The sequence below is a fragment of the Bacillus rossius genome, chromosome 2, assembly GCF_032445375.1.
Source record: "Bacillus rossius redtenbacheri isolate Brsri chromosome 2, Brsri_v3, whole genome shotgun sequence".
Taxonomy (NCBI): domain Eukaryota; kingdom Metazoa; phylum Arthropoda; class Insecta; order Phasmatodea; family Bacillidae; genus Bacillus; species Bacillus rossius.
Window position 1 is genome coordinate 54,087,381 of NC_086331.1, and position 18,969 is coordinate 54,106,349.

Genomic DNA, 18,969 nt, shown 5'->3' on the forward strand with positions numbered 1-18,969 from the left:
GGAAAATAGAGGTTGCCTAGTGTTAAGAAATTATTTTGAATAGTTTTAATTTTAATCCAAACTGCTTCTATTCCAGGATAATCATAATTCTGGATAGACTGCTTATTGACTGCAATCAACACACCCCCACTACTTTCCAGCTTTGTAAGTACAGGATTCCTGTCAGTTCTAAAAATTTAATAATCATCGGTGAAATAGCTTGAGTTGATACTACAATAATTTAACCAGGTTTCAGTAAGACAAATTATGTCATATTGGGTGTTAAAGAGATTTTCAAAGAATTCTATAGATTTGATTCACTGGCATGTAAATTACGGTGCTCCTCCAGGAACATTTGGGGAGTGAATTTGTGGCACTGTCAGTGGAAGGCTTATGACTCACAATGTTGAAATTTTCGTAAACATCTCCAGGAAATTAGGCAGTCCAACCATTCAAAAACTCATTTAAACTCAAAAGGAACAAACTAACAGAAACTTGAAGAAGATAAATGTGGTCCTGACAGAGGATAATAACTAAATGTGCAACGGTGGTTTCAGTGCATCGAAGGCCAGAACCAGAAGCTAAAAATTTGTGCGCTCAGGCCAGAACCCATTCCAGATGGGATGTGCAGACACAGCGTTCAGTGCACCAACTCCATGCCCATTGCCTCTCACATCTTTCCTACTCCGTCTCTCTCTCGCTTAACCGGACATGCAATGCTGAAACTGAAAATGTGCGGCCGTACAGGCTACAGCCGGCCAGATCCAAATGCAGGCTTTGGACATGTAGGAGCCATTACTGCAGTGCGTTAAACTCACCATGACCCACTCCCTAGTAGACACTCGTCTGGACACAACAAATACCCTAAATAAAACTAAAGAAAAAAAATTAAAAATGAGAACAACTAACTATTTATCTTGACAAAAAAGAAAAGCAACAAAAAACTTATCTTCTAAAAATGCATTGTGACTGTATTATATTAAAACACTATTTTACTTAGTGTCTTACTTTACCCAAACCAATTGAGGATGTTGCTTTGAGGGGCAGGTATATTTAAAGTCTCTATAAACCTTTTAACATTAGATTTGATTTAGACTAAGAATGGTTTTAGTTTTGAAATTCATATTTTATGCTGTGTCTGGTTACGTGTTTCATTGCGCATTTGGAAAGGTGGGAAAATGTATTATTGTGTGCTTGTAGGTATAAGAGATAGGTTATGCAGCATGAAGTAAATACTGTTAGTCAGTAAGTGGTGCCTTTCTTTGTTAACATATAATAAAATGTAATACATTCAAAATATATATGTTTAAGTTACACAGTAAAGCAACTGAAATCCAGGGTTTAAGTACACTAACTATAGTTTTGTGTTTGTAATAGTTTTCCAACTTATTAGATTGAAATAGATTTCATACTCTTTCACTGATGTTGCCTCCATAACAGGTTCATTCTTGACATACTCAACGTTTTATTTTAAATTGTGAATGAAAAAGTTCAAGTAGGTTTCAAATTTATCAACTATTGAATAAAATAAGACTTTGGGGACCTTATGGATCCAGGATGCAGATTGCTATATAGTGGTGTCTATGCACATTGAAGCATCCAAAAACTATCAAAGTTCCAGCAACTACGGTACCTGTCTAAAATTTTCATGGCAGTTAAAAGTTTTGAAGTTGATAATAGTATTAACAACATTAATAAAAATTATTTTAATATATATTTTTTTTAATTTGCTTTATAAAAGCCATGGCCATCAGTGACAGAATGAAGTAGCCTTGTTATTTTTCCTAAAGCCTGCTCTCTTACTGATGATTATTTGGTACCCTAAATGAAATTATGCATGTTATACCACATAGTGAAATTTATACCATTTACCAATAGAATAAGTTTGTAGCTCATATAATTGAACTTTAATGAATTAAAGTGCTTATTTAGTTTAAACTAATTTTTGTAGGTTTGATGGAGTCACATCAATGCTGTACCATTCGAGAGGTATTGGAGAAGGATTCAGTGGCAACTATGATGAATACTTTGGATTAAATGTAGATACTGAAGCAGTGGTGTATCTGATGATAGCTAATCATATGCTGCATACATGTTATCCTGATGTGGTTACAATAGCGGAGGTATGTTTAGGATAATATCATTTGTGAGTTTTCTGTAATGTTTTATATTCTTGAAAGTAGACATATGTAGTATAAACCATTGCAGCTTGTACATGTGTCATGCCATAACTATAATTGGTCAATACTTCTGATTGACTAGCCTTGTTTTAAGATTTTTTTTTTACTACTTGTTGGTAGAACTCAGAAATTTCTTAAGTAGCAAGTCTTAAAAATTCTTGGTGACAGACACACAGTTCTTGGATAAAATTGGAAAAAAAATTTTAGTAAAACATAATTTTCATTAGTTAAAAACATATGCATGTCAAACCAAGGGCCATGTGAATTTATGTAATGTAATAAATTAAATAAAAATAGAGTAATTTCACTTATATTCTACTTACAAGAAAATATATTTCAGAGGAGGTAATTTTAATATTTATTTAATAAAAGCAAGTAGATATTTATATCCATGAAATAATGAAAGGACCCGTTGTCTTGCAAAACCTACCCACCCCCAATCCAGCTCTTAAAAATACTGGAATTATTATTGTCATCAGTGGGAAAAGTGTAGTTGACTGCGGTATAACTGCTAAGGCTGGTGTGAACAGGTGGGGACAAGAAGGGCATATGATGGAAAACTCATCCTACTGAGTAAAGGGTTGGGAGTTATGAAAAAACTTGGCCAGCCAACGCTGGAGGAATGAGAGAGCGGTGTAAACTATCAGTAACCGTCGTAAACTCTGACCTTGAAGTACCCTTGAAGGCTTTTAGAGCGAGAGCAGAAAAAATTAAGGTTTTGTTTGGAAGGCATCTTCTGCCATACACCAACGATGGGTGTTAATTTTGATCATCTTCAAAAATATTTTGTTGTGGTCATATTGATCTCCTTTTGATTGTAGCATTGAACTCCAGATAGTGTACCATAATGTCTGATACAATGTACCATATCTGTGGTTCAACATACCATGGTTATTGTGCACTTGCACCAGTTTTATGAATAAAGAAAACATAAAATAACTTAAAATTTGTGTATATTAGTGAATATATACCATAATTGGTGAATACAATCACTTTCAAAGAAATTTGGGAGTGATTTGTGAGTCAAAAACACTTGAAAACACATTTAACATTCATTATAAGATATTTCACACTTCTTTATAGTGGAAAGTAATTTCTTGCAAAATATGAGTCACAATTTTTGTGGTTTTCTACATGTTGGTTAAATAGCAACTGTAAATAAGCAACAGTATTAATGTTAATTTATTGCTGTAGCATAAAAGTATTAATTTACAATTACAATGTTTTCAATCAATATATTTTTTACTGACAAATCATATCACTTTCATTTTACACTTCCAACTATTTGATTTTTTGAGTTGTAACACTATTGTAATGATAAGGTATTGAACCAAGTAATTTATGCATAATGATATCAGTTACTAAATCTAAATATGCTTCCCTGTAACTCAAATAGATAGTATTGCACACACTAAGCCCTCACTTAACTTGACTTATTTATTCTTACAAAACCCAGCGAGTTTACTGAATTTATTTATTCTGAAGCACAATTCTCCATGCAGATCAGTTTAATTTTTTTAATGTTTGTCTAAAGTATTAAGTAAAAAATTTCGTAATGTAGCACCTAAGAACAGTGAAATACTTAATGATAAAATAATTTATTACAATGCATATTTTTTAAATCCAGACACAAAATATTACAAATATATCCAAGTGACGTACCATGCCTGCCATGAGTCAGTTGAGTGGTGCACTGTTTGCTGGAATCTATTGATCTTGATGCATGGCAAATGTAGGATGCTTTGATAGATCGCTTTGTCACAAAACCCTTTTAAGTAATGTGTAATCATTCAGTTATTTTTGTTCATGCTACATATCTCACTAGTTAGGTACTGGAAATTGATATCTGGTGAAATGATGAATTTTATATTCACATATACATTCATTTAATAATTTCTCCATATGAACCTTGTTTTTACTTCAAATCCAATATCAAAGGCATTTCCTCCTAAACCAATTGTATCTGACTTCGTTAAACATTCAAGTAGTTATAATTTTTTTTAAATAATGTTTTCACAGTTTATTCACTGAAATCTAATGCCTGACCAATGAGTGTATGACCTTTATGATTCTCTACTTGCTTTATTCACTTAAGTTTAATTTTGAGGGAAATAGTTTAAAAAATTTTAACTTTGCTTAGACCCAGTGACACTGCACCTAATATTTTGTTATCCATAATAGAGATGGGTCGAGACTCGAAAACTCAAGCTGAATCAAGCGAGTAGCTTCAGCTCAACTCTGCTTGTAAGTTTAGTTCTTTGTATTCAACCAGACAGTTTTTTTCTTAAAAGTTTACACACACATAACATGTGCAACTAACAGAAAATCATGTACCACCATTTTGCAAAAAACTTTACAGTGAAACCTCATATTTTTGTTCTTAGTATTTGTTTTCTTACAATAAATAAAATTTTCTTAAAGTGTGGTTTATTTTACATAATCAAAATGCTTGGAAAATGTATATCCTACTATTTATATCTCGGAACGCTACAAAAAAAATTGTAATTTAAAGGCAGTAGTATGCCATAAATTTATAACACAGCATACAAACTTTAAAAATAAAATATTTTGATGTCTCCAATGTACGTAGTATTTGTTTTCTAAAATAGCGTCAATAGTATCAATGTTCAACTTGAACGTAGCAAAAGCAAAAGTGATATGTGTAGTACCTAATGTATCTTCATATCTTTGTCTGTTCAAAATGTGGGATGGCTTTATTTTGTTATAAAAGAGGCTAATATAAAATTTGCGTCCAGTTTATTGCTTTTTTTAATGCTTGATGAGATGTTAGGAAAGTGCCCAAGTATTGTAATTTTGAAGTAGAGAAAATTGTTATTAGGCAAAAAATGGTGGAAGAAAATGGAAACATAATACTGTAGTTAAATTTTCTGTGAAACAGAAATATTAAATATTTTTTTACAATGAAAGAGGAGAAGCAATGTCAAAGTTCTTACATAAGTTCTAATAGAACCTCTTCATGAATGGAGTTGCTTTGCATTATGATGTTACAAAAAAAAAACATTTAATTATTATTTTAGTGGCATATAAAATTTTCGATATTAAAAATTATAGTAATTGAAAAGACATATGAATGACATTAAATCTTGATTTTAAAGTATACATTTTTCAATTGCTCTCAAGTAGTTTTTAAATAAACAAGAGAGCACCCTTACCAAAAGGCATTTTGGATTATTGTTATATTGCCATGAACATATATCATTCATCTTGTGTTGCTTGTCACAACCCAGACCTCCCAGCTAGCTGATAATTGGTCTGAATTGCATATACATAAAAACATTTAAATTTGTTTTGTTTGAAAATACTGTTGATTTAAATTATTCATGATGAAAATAAAATCTCTCGAGAACATAGAGTGATATTTACTGCTTTTTATTATCCTTTAGATACTGAAAATTCTCACTAGCATAATGGCCTCCATCTTCAACCACAACACTGTTCCAGATTATACACAAAAGATAACAAAAAAAACTTTGTTGATTTAGGAAAACAATTTAATTTGAACTGGGACCTAAATGTTTTATGAAAAGATTATTTATTAATGCTATTAAATGCCATGATTTCATATGAACTCATGGTACAAGCCAAGTACTTCCATATTTAGACGCCGACGAAACGACTCACGTTTGCCTTGTTATCGGCTTAACACAGATGACTGCAGTCAAAGAATTCTAAATAATATGTACAAAAATGTTAATTTATCGGTACCTCCTGGACCACAGCCGCGAAATTTGCTTTTACTCGCTACATAATTATATTATTTTTTGAGCCATAGCCCGACTACGACCATTTGGTACCACAATCGTATGACTACCACCATCCATGAAGGAGGGAGATGGTCATGTGTTCCCAACAACCAATCACATACAAGCTTAAAACACACTTTTAAACATCAGCCAATCAAAGCACAAGTTATAAGAAATGAAAAAACTCTTCATAAATACAATTTGGAGCTTTCCCTTCTCTATCTCTTTCCAATTTTGATAATACATTTGTCCTCAAGTTCCTATGATTGGCAGGGAACTACTGTTTCTGTCTCTCTCTTGCACTTCAGGGCATACCAGTCCCTCTCTTTTTCACTCTAGTACTGATGTATTTACCATTACATTGGATCATCATGCTTTCAGACTAAGGATAACAACAAAACAAGTAAAGAAAAATATATATGACTACACTTAATAACTTAACTAACCAGCTCAATAGAAATACAGTAGAACCCCTGTCATACACTTTTCAACGGAGGGCACAAAAATGGTGTATGATGCGGGAAAGTGTATGAAAAGGGAATGGCAATAATAATTTTTTTTTTCAATCTAGCATACCAGCACAGTATCAGATTAAACTTAAATACATAATGTGTAAATAATTGCATTATATTAATGAAAGATATGAATTCATCATTATATATACATATATAAAACCACCAGAAATGTAAAATACAGTCCATAATCAAGTAAAGCTGACATGAGAAACAGTGGCCTTACAAAATGTTATGAAGTCCTTTCTTGGAGGGGGGGAAAAGTCACCAAGCCTAAATTAGAAATAAAAAAATTAGGCTATTGTAAAAAGAAAATCAGGAATTTTTGCTTGTTTATTTCATTTTACAAACAACTTTATGCAACAGAACAATTTACAATAAAATTTTAACTTGAGAAACGTAAAATACAAAACAATCCGATCGTAAAAAAACCATAACAAACGAGTATATTCAGTTCAAAGATTAATGAATGCACAAAATATGAGATCCGTGCCTTGGTAAAGCGCGTGCACCATTTTCATAATCATTGCTAGTTTGCGCCACTAGTCTCGCTTGGTGCTTGCCAAAGATGCTACTAGCGAAGTGCACAGTCTTCCTGGTACTATTCATATCTATGGTGCAATAAAGTTATTTTCTTACGTTTGCAAAGGTAAACAATGAACGTTTTTCAAAATAAAAACATTAAAACGTTTATCAGGATGAATATAACAAAAAAAAATTGTGAATTTTAGGACTTTTCCGCTTCATAAAAACGTATGAAACGGGAAATTAATTATTTTATAAGTGTATGTTCCGGGAAAGTAAACCATTGTAAATATAGTACTTTCGGCGGGACCAAAATTAATCGGCGTATGACACGGGAAAATGTATGAAACGGGAACGTATCATCGAGGTTCTACTGTAATGACTTTAAGCTACTTTAAAAGCTTAAATTAAGTGAATTAAAAACATGAAATAATGATAAATAAGAAAAAAACAAATGCATTGCTCTGAAACCTATAATCAGCCATTATTTACATTGAAACAGAAAACCTAACCAAGTACTGAAAATGATCAAAACATAGTAAAATTATTTATTCCAATGTCTTATATGTTGAAGAGGGTAAGGGCTTGCAATGCTACATGCTTAATTAGAAAAAATAGTCCTAGAATTTGAAACATTTCATTACTTGCTAACAATTATAGAAATAGTGTAAAATATTTAGATTTCCTTAGCTGGAACATCACCCTGCACTGCAGCCGTCAGCAAGCAGGTGCCATTTCGGGTCTGTGTCATAATGAAAATTGCAGGACTCTTATTTCAGATGAAGCCGAAACTAGAAGTGGGTATCCAGGAATTAAATTGGAAACTTTAACTTGAATACTGGGAAATTTACATGGTTGAAAACTTGGACCCAATGCAGAACGAAGGCATTGTAATAAAAATCAAAATACAACATTCACACCAACCGCAAAACAAAGTCTTTAAAATTTAAGGGGCTGAATTTTGATTTCTTTGGTACCACTTACCAATGAAAGAGATATTGATGCACACTGACGAAAACACAAGTTTAAAAAACAATTCCAGGCCATAAAGAACAGGTGTTACTTCATTACACACATAGGTGAGACAAAACGGGAACTTAACAGATGAGACTACATGCCTCAGTAATACCAAAACTTGGCCAAAATAAATAATTTCCTCTTACGAGCTAACTTGCAAGGTAGCTTCTGAAATGTGTAGTGAATAATTGTGTCCTAGACGACGGCTGGGTTGGGGGGTGTAAGGGGCAGAGACTGGTAAGGGGAGGGAAATATTGGTCTTGGAGTGATAAATACAGCTCCAGGTTGGGACTCACTGCATGTGTCAGGCATAGATCAGACTGTAGTATGCCACAAGGAAGAGAAGTGGAATTTGGCACTGGCATGGCTCTTAAACCTTAAGAGAGGAGACAAAACTGGTGACATGGACATGGGAATGTGCTGAAAGGTGCAGAATGCAGGAAAGCATTGAGCTACTACCCCGGAGGACACATGATAACATGGCCTCAATAGCGGAAATGCATGTGGGTGAGGAACCTGGAACAGACTGCTGGCCAGTAGAGACTTAGAAGTCTGTGAGGCCTAGAGAAAGCTAAATTAGAAAGTCTTGTAAAATTTTTAAATGTCATTAAAATTCAAAAATAGTCATTTTCAATTCATGACTTAAAACATCTTATAATTTATTGAATTTAAATCTATAAATGTCCCATGACGAACTTTAAAAGTACCACGTATTCTGTTGCTTTACATGATATTGCATTTTTATGGTTAATTGCAATTATAATAAAGTCAATGTTTATGAAATACATTATTTTTTTTTAATTTATATTTTTGTTTATTTTAAATTTGTTACATGCACACCAACATGTTGAGGAGTTGGTTAGTGGGCATGACAAATATAAGACAATGACAGTAGGGATTTGTGCTGGTACGTGAACACTCTAAAACTGTAGGCACCAACATTAGTTAAGCGCTGCCTGAGGGTAAACCACAGCAGGTAGGCATATCCGTGCCGGTCTATATACGGAAGTCGTGTGGATCACACAGCTGCAGTGACCAAAACAAAACCAACAAATACGGACATATACAATAACACAAATAACTAGGCCTGTGCAAATATTCGTTTTTTAGTTCAAATAGAATTTTAATATAAATTTCAAATTATTTGCAAATACGAATATTGAATTCGAATAGTAAGAATGAGAATTAGAATCCCACTAAAAAAATTGTTTTACATCATGTAACAACTTATGGAAAATTAGACAAATAATAATAAAGTGAAAGTTTGGTTAAGTTAAGTCAACTGCAATAATTATGTGGCAAATGTATGTTAAAATATTTAAATTATAAAATAATTGTTTTTTTAATCATGCAGCTAATTTATTTAACCTATCCAACCAACCTTTAATTTCAGTTCCTATTCACCTGATTTTCCATATTGATCCGGAAAATTTTTACCAACTGCAAAATGCAGTGAAATGTATTGCAATGTAATTTTACGAAAACATGAATTTTTTTTAATGCTGTATTTCCAAATTAGTGATTGAATAAGCATATATTCAAACCTGTGTTATTCATGATTTTTTGTTGTTAATGGCAGCTAGGTAAATTGTATTTAAGTTCAGCAATATTACAAACACAATTTTTGCTAATTTCATGTGTTTAATCTTAATCCATTATTTACATTTGTTTATGTTATTTTGAGACATGTCTGTTTCATCATAGATGTATACAGCAAGTAAGCTGCTACAGTATTGCATGGTGGTAGATCTATTGTGACTATTGACTTATACGCCGTTGAAACTATGACGACTACTACTTTTAATGCCCATCTCAATAGAGTGTCCGGGTTTTGTGGTGTTGTAGTCTATGGTTGTTGACATATGTTTATTTTTTCCCACTTAAGGTGTGTGTCACAAAAATAATGCAAATAATATATATATTTTTTTTAAGTTTTAAATGACAAAAAATGCAGTGTTTTGAATTGTAGCAAAAAAAATTTTGAATTCTTGTTGGATGTTTAATAGTTGCTTATTGTTCAGGTTTTTTATTATTAAGTTCCATTAAACATAAAAAAAAAAAGGTATTTATATTGCACAAATGACTTAATTCAGCAGTGAACGTTGGTATATCACAAACTCACAAGGTATGTTATATCGATTGTTCGTAAGAAAAATGACTATTCGTTATTTCAAAGTGTTAGTATTCGAGGTCAAATCGAATACGAATAGTTTATTATTCGTATTCATATTTGAAAATTCAAAAATTCGCACAGGCCTACAAATAACACAAAAACAGAAATAACGATACAATACATCTCAGTATAAAAAAGTGAAACAATATGACATGATTTAGGAAATGAGTGTATAGAATGACATTAACATTTAATAGACAACAAGAAACACTAGGAATACTAGTAGTAATATATATTATGCTATAAAAAAGATTGTAAATCGATTCTGAATTAATAAATAAATTACATATTAAATTCATTGTAGTTGGAAATAAAGTCATTAGATTAATTCTTTGTTATGGAGAGTACACAAAGTTGAAAGGAGACAAATATTGAATTGTGGAACTCTCAGACCAGTATTATTGAGCATGTAAGTACATTTAATTTTAGAAAGCCATTTTGAACAAAGAGGTAATCTAGGTAAGTTCTACGGTCAGCAGGAGAGGTTAAGGAGGGTTAAGGAAAATTGATATAAAGTTGAAGTCTTAAATAAGGGTTAGCAGTAAATACTTTTAAAAACTTATTTTTGATTATCAAGCAATTCTAAGAATTTACATTTTTTTTTTTTACAAATAATGTAAGCAGTGAAATAACTTTATAATGTTGGATACTATAACCATATAAAAATTCTACTAATGATGGTATAAAACTGAAATTATAACAGATCTTTAATCTGTGAGTGGCCACAAAAAGGTTTATTAGAAATACATTAAGTAAAATACTATATATAATATAGACAGATAATTACAATACTAATGACTTGGGCATTACAAAAAAATATATTTTAAGTATAAAATTTTAAGTTCCAGTTCTTCGCATAGTTACACTTTCTGGAAACTTCACTGTTCTGCCGGTATCTAAAATGTTCAGTAATACCAAATGTTTATTGGTACGCATGTGTCTCATGTATACACTTAAAATACAGTTAATTTACAAAATGGATGCTCTTGTTACAAACGTAATGTTTTTTTTTAAATATGATATTTAATTTTCGGCACGCCATTTGCTCCAAGCACTAACGAGCGAAATGTTTATATGTTTCGTCTTTTCGCTGGAACATAGACTACTTCACTTAAATGACAGTATTAGTATTTTTTCTGACATGCCAGAAAGCTTATCACGAAGAAGCAAAAACTAAAACTTTTTGGGTTACACTCTTCAGGGGGGGCTAGTCCCAGAAGCTTGATTCAACTTATTTGGTAACACGCTGCGGATGTTCACCCAGTGTTCCACAGCAGCACACACAGCTTTTTGTGTGCCGGACGGCACAGGACCATGGTGTCCCAGTCGTCATGGGCCAGCTGACATTCGCCGAACTAATCACGTCACTCCTGGACGCCGTCATTCCACTCATGAAGTTTTTGCTCGCACACCCTTCTGCCAATAAGGCTCGGCACACAATGCCTATCTCGCACCTCTAGCGACAAACAGCTGACTTTTCATGATGTCATTAGCACACAACTAGCACTGTGTCTCGGGACTCGATCCTACCAGTCCAACGTAAATATAAATTTAAAATAAAAGGAACTTATGCTCTCCTACTTAAAAAGTACCTATCACTTTATTACCTGTACTAAAATTTATTAACAGCTAAAAAAATGTTAAAACATTATGAAATAACAGCTCAGCGCAGTTTATCTACCTTACAAAAATAATGTAACTTAAACTTGAAAAGTAAAAACAAAATTAAATATCGTGTAATAAACTTATAATAAATACTTTTAAAAAAAGTGATTACATTAAAAGGAAAAAGTAAAAATTATAGTCTTCAAATTTTGAATTTAATCAAGACCAAAGCACACTGCTGACAAGGGTCACAGTATTTGAAGACCTCACTTGAGTTTTGCTTGCATGACTGACTGTATTATCAGACTGACTATTTTTTTCCCCTTAAGTAATGTTTATTTTATTTAACAAAATTATGTATTAAATAATTTTGCTGTGTTTATAAATTATTAACAACATGATACGAAAATATGGCTTGTCAAACCCCAATACTTACACCCTGAATCATTGAAATAATGAACATTTTTACGCTTCGCTACACTGTTTTATGCTGGGATTTAGAATATAAAACCACTTCTGAACATGTGCTAGCATTGAAAATGATCAGATTCTAATCCTGAAACCTCTTGAATGTTGAAAATGCTACCAACATGCTCAGTTTTCTGACTAAATCTCATTGCAGTGAAATGTTTTTGATCTGGCATTCTATTGTTCCGTATATTCTGTAATCCAGCACCAATTGAGCCGCTCACATTCAGAGTTTTTCAGGTATATTTCAGCTGTTGACCTTGGCATTGCATTGCTGCACTGATGACATTTTTATTTTGCTCAGAGTCTGTTGGCACTGTCAGTTTTCATTTCAGGACAGTACAGTTTTTCCTATTTTCTAGCAGGTCACATTTCACATTTCAGGGTACATTCATGTAGTAATTTTTTAAAGATTGAATCATGATCACGGACTCAAATGTAATATAACATAATTTTTTAAACTGTAACACTTATTTATATTCTTTCTACAGAGCAGCTTATTACAACTTGTTCTAATAACATTGTGCTGTATATTAATTTTCCTTTGGCATTCCCGTTTAAACTATATTGACATTTGATAATACTGCAAAATCATTAATACAGCATGACTTTGGGCCCAAACATATTACACCAATACCTCACTTAACATGTCTTCAAATTGTGCGAATTCATTTAGCGTGATGTTAATTTTATAGCCCCAATCTTAAATAGAATGTCTGTAAATTTCAGTTTGCACGAAATTGCCACAGGCAACAAAAAAAATTGGGAATGATGCCACAAAGTCTGCTTCAACTCTGCAAACAACAGATGTGCCGTGGCATACAGTTAGCTATACGAGGAGGAAGAGTTGCACGTGCAGGTCTGACTACACTCTCAGCTATTGAGTGTAAAAGATAATATATTTTTACGTCCGGACGTATGCCGCAGGGCCATAATATTTTCACCTAGCTACAGACCAGGCTGTGATGAACTTCAGTCTAGCCAGTGGCAGGGAACTCGCATGCAAACAACACAAAGTAACGTCTGCCTAATTGTTTGCCGGTAACTGTATATGCACAAGCACCTGCAGTTGGAATCATATTGGAATCATGGCTTCCAAGTGATAGTATAATGCATCATGTACAAGTATTTAAGACAAAATTATAAGTATTTCAGCATGCAGAACATCATGAAGGCCACAACATCATGAAGGCCACAGTTATGTTGGTCACATTTTAGTTAATGGAAAGTTAACTGTGCACACAATCGTATGTATCATAAATAAGGACTCTATCAAAGTTTATATAAATCTGATGCTGTTGGTTGTACTAGCTGGAATATATTTGACATTAGAATGGGAACAGAAATGAACAGATAATTTATAGAAAAATGTGTGGTTAAATGAATTGTTCAATGAAAAAAATAATCACGGGCCTGACAGGATTGGTGTGAACCAAGCTGTGATACACGAACAAGTACTTAAATTTTTGAAAAATTAAAATGTAAATATCCGGACAGTAATATCGGTTTCACTGTTGGTAAAGGATGGTTTGGAAAGTGCATGGAAAAGTACGCGACGTGAGTTGAAGGTCATACCTGGGCAGGCAAGTCGGCCAGCCGATTGACAATAATGTACATAACCATATATCTCCTGTTACGCTGTCTCGTATTTGTCATACAAAGTATTCGATGGTAGGCTTATAAAGATAAATGATGTAACACATTTATTGTTGAGTGTTATTCTATGCATTTATATTACTTAAAGAATATTTCCCTACACATTTTGGAACACATCTTCATAATACACAATTTCTAATAACACAAACAATTTTAGGAACGCATCAGTCATGCTAAGTGAGTGATTGGTGTACGTGTTTAATCTTTTAAATCCACCACATTATTATGCAAATTAGTGTCATCAATTAAGAATTTAAAATGAACAATGTTAAGCCCTTTTCTCTTTAAATGTGACATTTTTTTTTCTCTATTTTATAATGCTTCGAATTCTCAAAATATTATTGTTTGTTTTTTCAGGACGTTTCAGGAATGCCTGCTCTGTGTCGGCCTGTTACGGAGGGTGGAACAGGATTTGATTACAGGTTAGCAATGGCTATACCAGACATGTGGATAAAATTATTGAAGGAAGTTAAAGATGATGATTGGAATGTTGGCCACATTGTGCACACACTTACAAACAGACGCTGGTTAGAAAAAACAGTGGCGTATGCAGAATCTCATGATCAGGTAATGAAATTTTATATGGTTGTCAAGTTATCATTATAATCAGTTATTGAGAGTCAACTTACTCTACATTACAAATTATCTTTGATGTGTAAGGAAGTATATGTATTAAACAACCGAAAATAAACACAACCTTTCAAAGGAAATATGAAAAATAAGTTTCAGTGTTAAAAGGATTATAAATGAGATATTGAAATTATGAGCAATGGTACAGATATTAGAAAAGGCAGGACAAAAACCAGGGTACATAATTGAAAATGAATAAAATATAAATCTGTGTGTTGGTGTTTAGTTAGCACATGCTTGAGTTGGTGTTTGGTGTTTAGTTAGCATATTGTGCATACCATACACAATGTAGGAAACATTTAGCAAGCTATCAAACTGCCTTGCTTTAAATAAAAAAAATTTGCAAAACCAAAAATAACATGTAAGAGCAAGATTAACTGTTAAAGTACTTTTGAAATGTCAACACACTACAATTATTTCATGTAACTAAGCATCTTTCCAAATATCGTGAAAACAGACTGATGTGCGAATTCTGAAATAATATGTGAAGTTTTTTCTGTTAAATTTATAATTATACAATACGCAGTTAACATAAATAGTCTTAAAATTCTCTTTCTTTCTTTCTCTCTTTCTCTCTCTTTCTCTGTATCTTTCCCTCTCTTTCTCTCTCTCTCTTTCTATATACATATGTATACGTGTATATATGTGTATATATATGTATATATGTATATATGAATATATATGTATGTATATATGTGTATATATATATATATATGTAAATATATATACACCAGCCCCTCGAAGTAACGCTCTAATTCGTTCCAGGAAAATAGAGCGCTAAACAAAACAGCGCTAATCAAATACGTTGTTACCATAAGAGTGCATGTTATTCATAATAATTGGTTCTCTAGCCACTGAAATCCGTTTGTTTTTTATTCCTTATATGGCATTTATTTCGTTTAAATGTACGTATTTACATACTGTTAACACATCTAAATACAATTTAAGAAAAATATAAATGTATAAATTGCATTTAAAGTTCAAATAACCTAAAATATTACTATATTTAAATCACAGGCGGTATAATTGAACTGTACATAGCCTACTAACCTCGTAACTTCGTGTACGCACGACTAGGAGTCAGCGCAGCCTGTCATGCAAGATGTGAACTAGCCTCGAAAGCTTCCGGCATTTCCCACTAGAGCTGCTACTGAGTCGCAAGATGGCGTAGTATGTATAAACATTAGCCAAACACACACGTAGGCCTCTGAAAATGTATTTACGAAATATTATTTACTGTGCAATTTTAATCAGGCTTTAAAAATATGTGATGGAAGCGAATAACTATTACATAAAAAGGTAATATCTTTTATTGATTCGTCATAATGTTTATGTTCCCCAAGTTCCATCTTATTTTTAATTTGTTGCATTTTATTTGTTACATTGTGCACGTATGAAAATAAAATAAATTACGTGGACGAGAAAGAGCGCTACTTCGAATATGTGACCACGCTACTTCAAATCATGCCCTAATTAATTGGCGTTGTTACTTCAAAACAGCGCTAATCGAACAGCGTTACTTCGAGGGGCTGGTGTATATGTATATATATATGTATATATATGTGTGTGTATATATGTGTGTATATATATATATATATATATATATATGTATATATATTTGTATACATATGTATATATATGTGTGTATATATATGTATATATATATATGTATATATGTGTATATATGTGTATATATATGTATATATATGTGTATATATATGTATGTATGTATGTGCAGTGTAAATAAGCCAAACAATTTTAACATGTACATTTATTTAGTAGAATCTTACTTGGCTATACATATATAGTGCAACTGCAATTTAATGTTATTAAACCTTTAGTGATACAACCAAATTGTTTTATTGCAAATATTTTATCACGCGTCTATAGTGGCGCTGGATTGAGAAATAATTTTCACTAGTCGTTAAATTAATTTTATGTTCGGATTTTTGCCCGGCAGTCTAACCAGCATTTCCTCTTAGCGAATAGCTTGAGAGGCAACCAACTATAGCATATAATATATATCAAGTGGTTTTTGTGTTATAAAATTAATATAGTAATAAGATTTAACATTATACTTGTGTGTGTGTATCTACTCCATATCACCATAATGAACACATAAAAAAAAAAAAGTTACCAAACTTATCATTTTACTTAGTTCAATCTTTGTTAAAGTTGCTACTAATTTAATCAAGAAATAAATATCAAGTGGTTTTACAAAATAACATATAATTTAGTTCTGTTACGTAATGGCACAAATATGACAATAATACTATCCAATGTTTTTTTAACATATACTCAGTATGAATATCAGTATCAAATCTTTCTTTAAACAAAATTATTCTACAGAAAATAATTGATCGTGAAGCTAGAGACAACCCAGTAACACAAAGAACCTCTTTAAGGGCGCGGTTACACGGAACCCTGAACTACTTCAGGTGAACATGTTTAAGTAAACACGTTTACAAACGCGAAAGTGTACGGTTACACGGTAGTTGCTGAAAAGTGTGTTCAGCTCTAAAACAGATTGTCTACTGTCAACGAATGACTGTTGTTGATCTTCTCTATTTTGTATCCAGAAAACGCGGTATTTTCTCACTTGTTTATACAGTATTATCAGCAGAAATGAAATGTGTTTTCATATTGCTCAATATTTTTTACAAATCGGTAATTCAAACAACATGCACAGAAAATGTTTTAAACTTATTTTTTAATATTTTTGAGCGAGAGTACCTATCTCAGTTTTAAGAAAATAAAGGTCAGGATCTATTAAAATATATATATATATATTTTTTTGTTGCATTCGGTAAAATATTACTCAAACTTGTGCCAGGACAATTTCCATCTTGAATTTCTGCAAAGCCCTGTTTATATTCTAAACAGCCAATCAGAGGCTAATGTAGAAGATATGTCGATCTGAACTACTTTGCCAACCTGTTTAAGTTAAATGGGAAATGGCCTCGAACGAAACATGTTCAGACTGTGTGTAACCGCACTCAACAGCTGAACATGTTCACCTGAAGTAGTTCAGACTCCCGTGTAACCGCGCCCTTAGTTATTGTCCTTCAATGTAATTAATGGTAGGTGTTTCTAGTGGTAGTTCTTATGACACAAACACAAACGTTAACTAGCTGAATTTCAGTTGGTAGGTTTGCAGATTGTCGTATCCAGGACCTAATGGAAGACAGCAACAGGAGAACTGAAAGAAATGTCTAAAGACTACAATCAAAACTTCTGCACCAGGAACCGGAATTCATCTAATTCCGTGGGAGCTGCAAAATCCTAGACAGGAACGTTCTCACCAGTTTCGGACTTATAGTAACTTCTCAGCTTAGTCTTCATCTTGAAGCACTATAATATGGTCTTGACCGACGCGGCAGGAATCCCCAGGTTTGAACTGACACCCCGAATCTGACATAAATAAAATCAGATGTCTAATTTTTTTATAACTAGTCAAGATCTATCTATGGTGAATCTTCTTGTCGCTCATGCAGGGCTCTGAGGATTCGGAGACCCTCACATACACGAACAATGTCTTCGCTCCTTCAATGGCGGACCTCTTATTTCTATTTCATTTTAAAATTAACTTCTATCATTGAGTTTTTTGTGGCAACCAAAGAACAAGGCTGTTAAGAGAACTGACTGAAGACAGAATTTATCACAACTTGGAGGAATGAAACCATTGAATAAACAACCATTGAATAAACTGTGCTTGGTGCATGAAAATAATAAAATGGAATATTCAACCAAATAAATATATAGATCAGACTTAACAAAAATGAAAATATAACCAAATTCATGACTAGCTGAAAACAGATGTGGTTTTACCAGGTTGCTCTAGTTCACTTACACACACACACACAGACGCATATACATATATAATCAAAATTTAGATTAATTAAAAATAATTATGATAGTAAAATATGAGAATATTTACTGTAAACATGCTCACTGTTTACAATTTCCTTTGTTAATAGCACTCAATTCCCCTGAGGTGATGCATATGGTTGGGTTTCTGGTTGGGAGAAACAGTTGCCTGTATACAGTAGAACCCCTGTCATACACTTTTCAACGGAGGGCACAAAAATGGTGTATGATGCGGGAAAGTGTATGAAAAGGGAATGGCAATAATAATTTTTTTTTTCAATCTAGCATACCAGCACAGTATCAGATTAAACTTAAATACATAATGTGTAAATAATTGCATTATATTAATGAAAGATATGAATTCATCATTATATATACATATATAAAACCACCAGAAATGTAAAATACAGTCCATAATCAAGTAAAGCTGACATGAGAAACAGTGGCCTTACAAAATGTTATGAAGTCCTTTCTTGGAGGGGGGGAAAAGTCACCAAGCCTAAATTAGAAATAAAAAAATTAGGCTATTGTAAAAAGAAAATCAGGAATTTTTGCTTGTTTATTTCATTTTACAAACAACTTTATGCAACAGA

At 32.5% G+C, this 18,969-nt stretch overlaps 1 protein-coding gene across 2 annotated transcripts in view; it reads left to right on the forward strand.

The window, feature by feature from the left end:
- LOC134529286 (1,4-alpha-glucan-branching enzyme) overlaps positions 1 to 18,969 on the forward strand; it is a 168,355-nt gene that overhangs the window by 50,662 nt on the left and 98,724 nt on the right. For both annotated transcript variants that reach the window (XM_063363193.1, XM_063363194.1), the window contains 2 exons: positions 1,931 to 2,102; positions 14,237 to 14,446. In XM_063363193.1, coding sequence (XP_063219263.1) covers positions 1,931 to 2,102; positions 14,237 to 14,446 — 382 coding nt within the window. The remainder of the gene's footprint in view (positions 1 to 1,930; positions 2,103 to 14,236; positions 14,447 to 18,969) is intronic.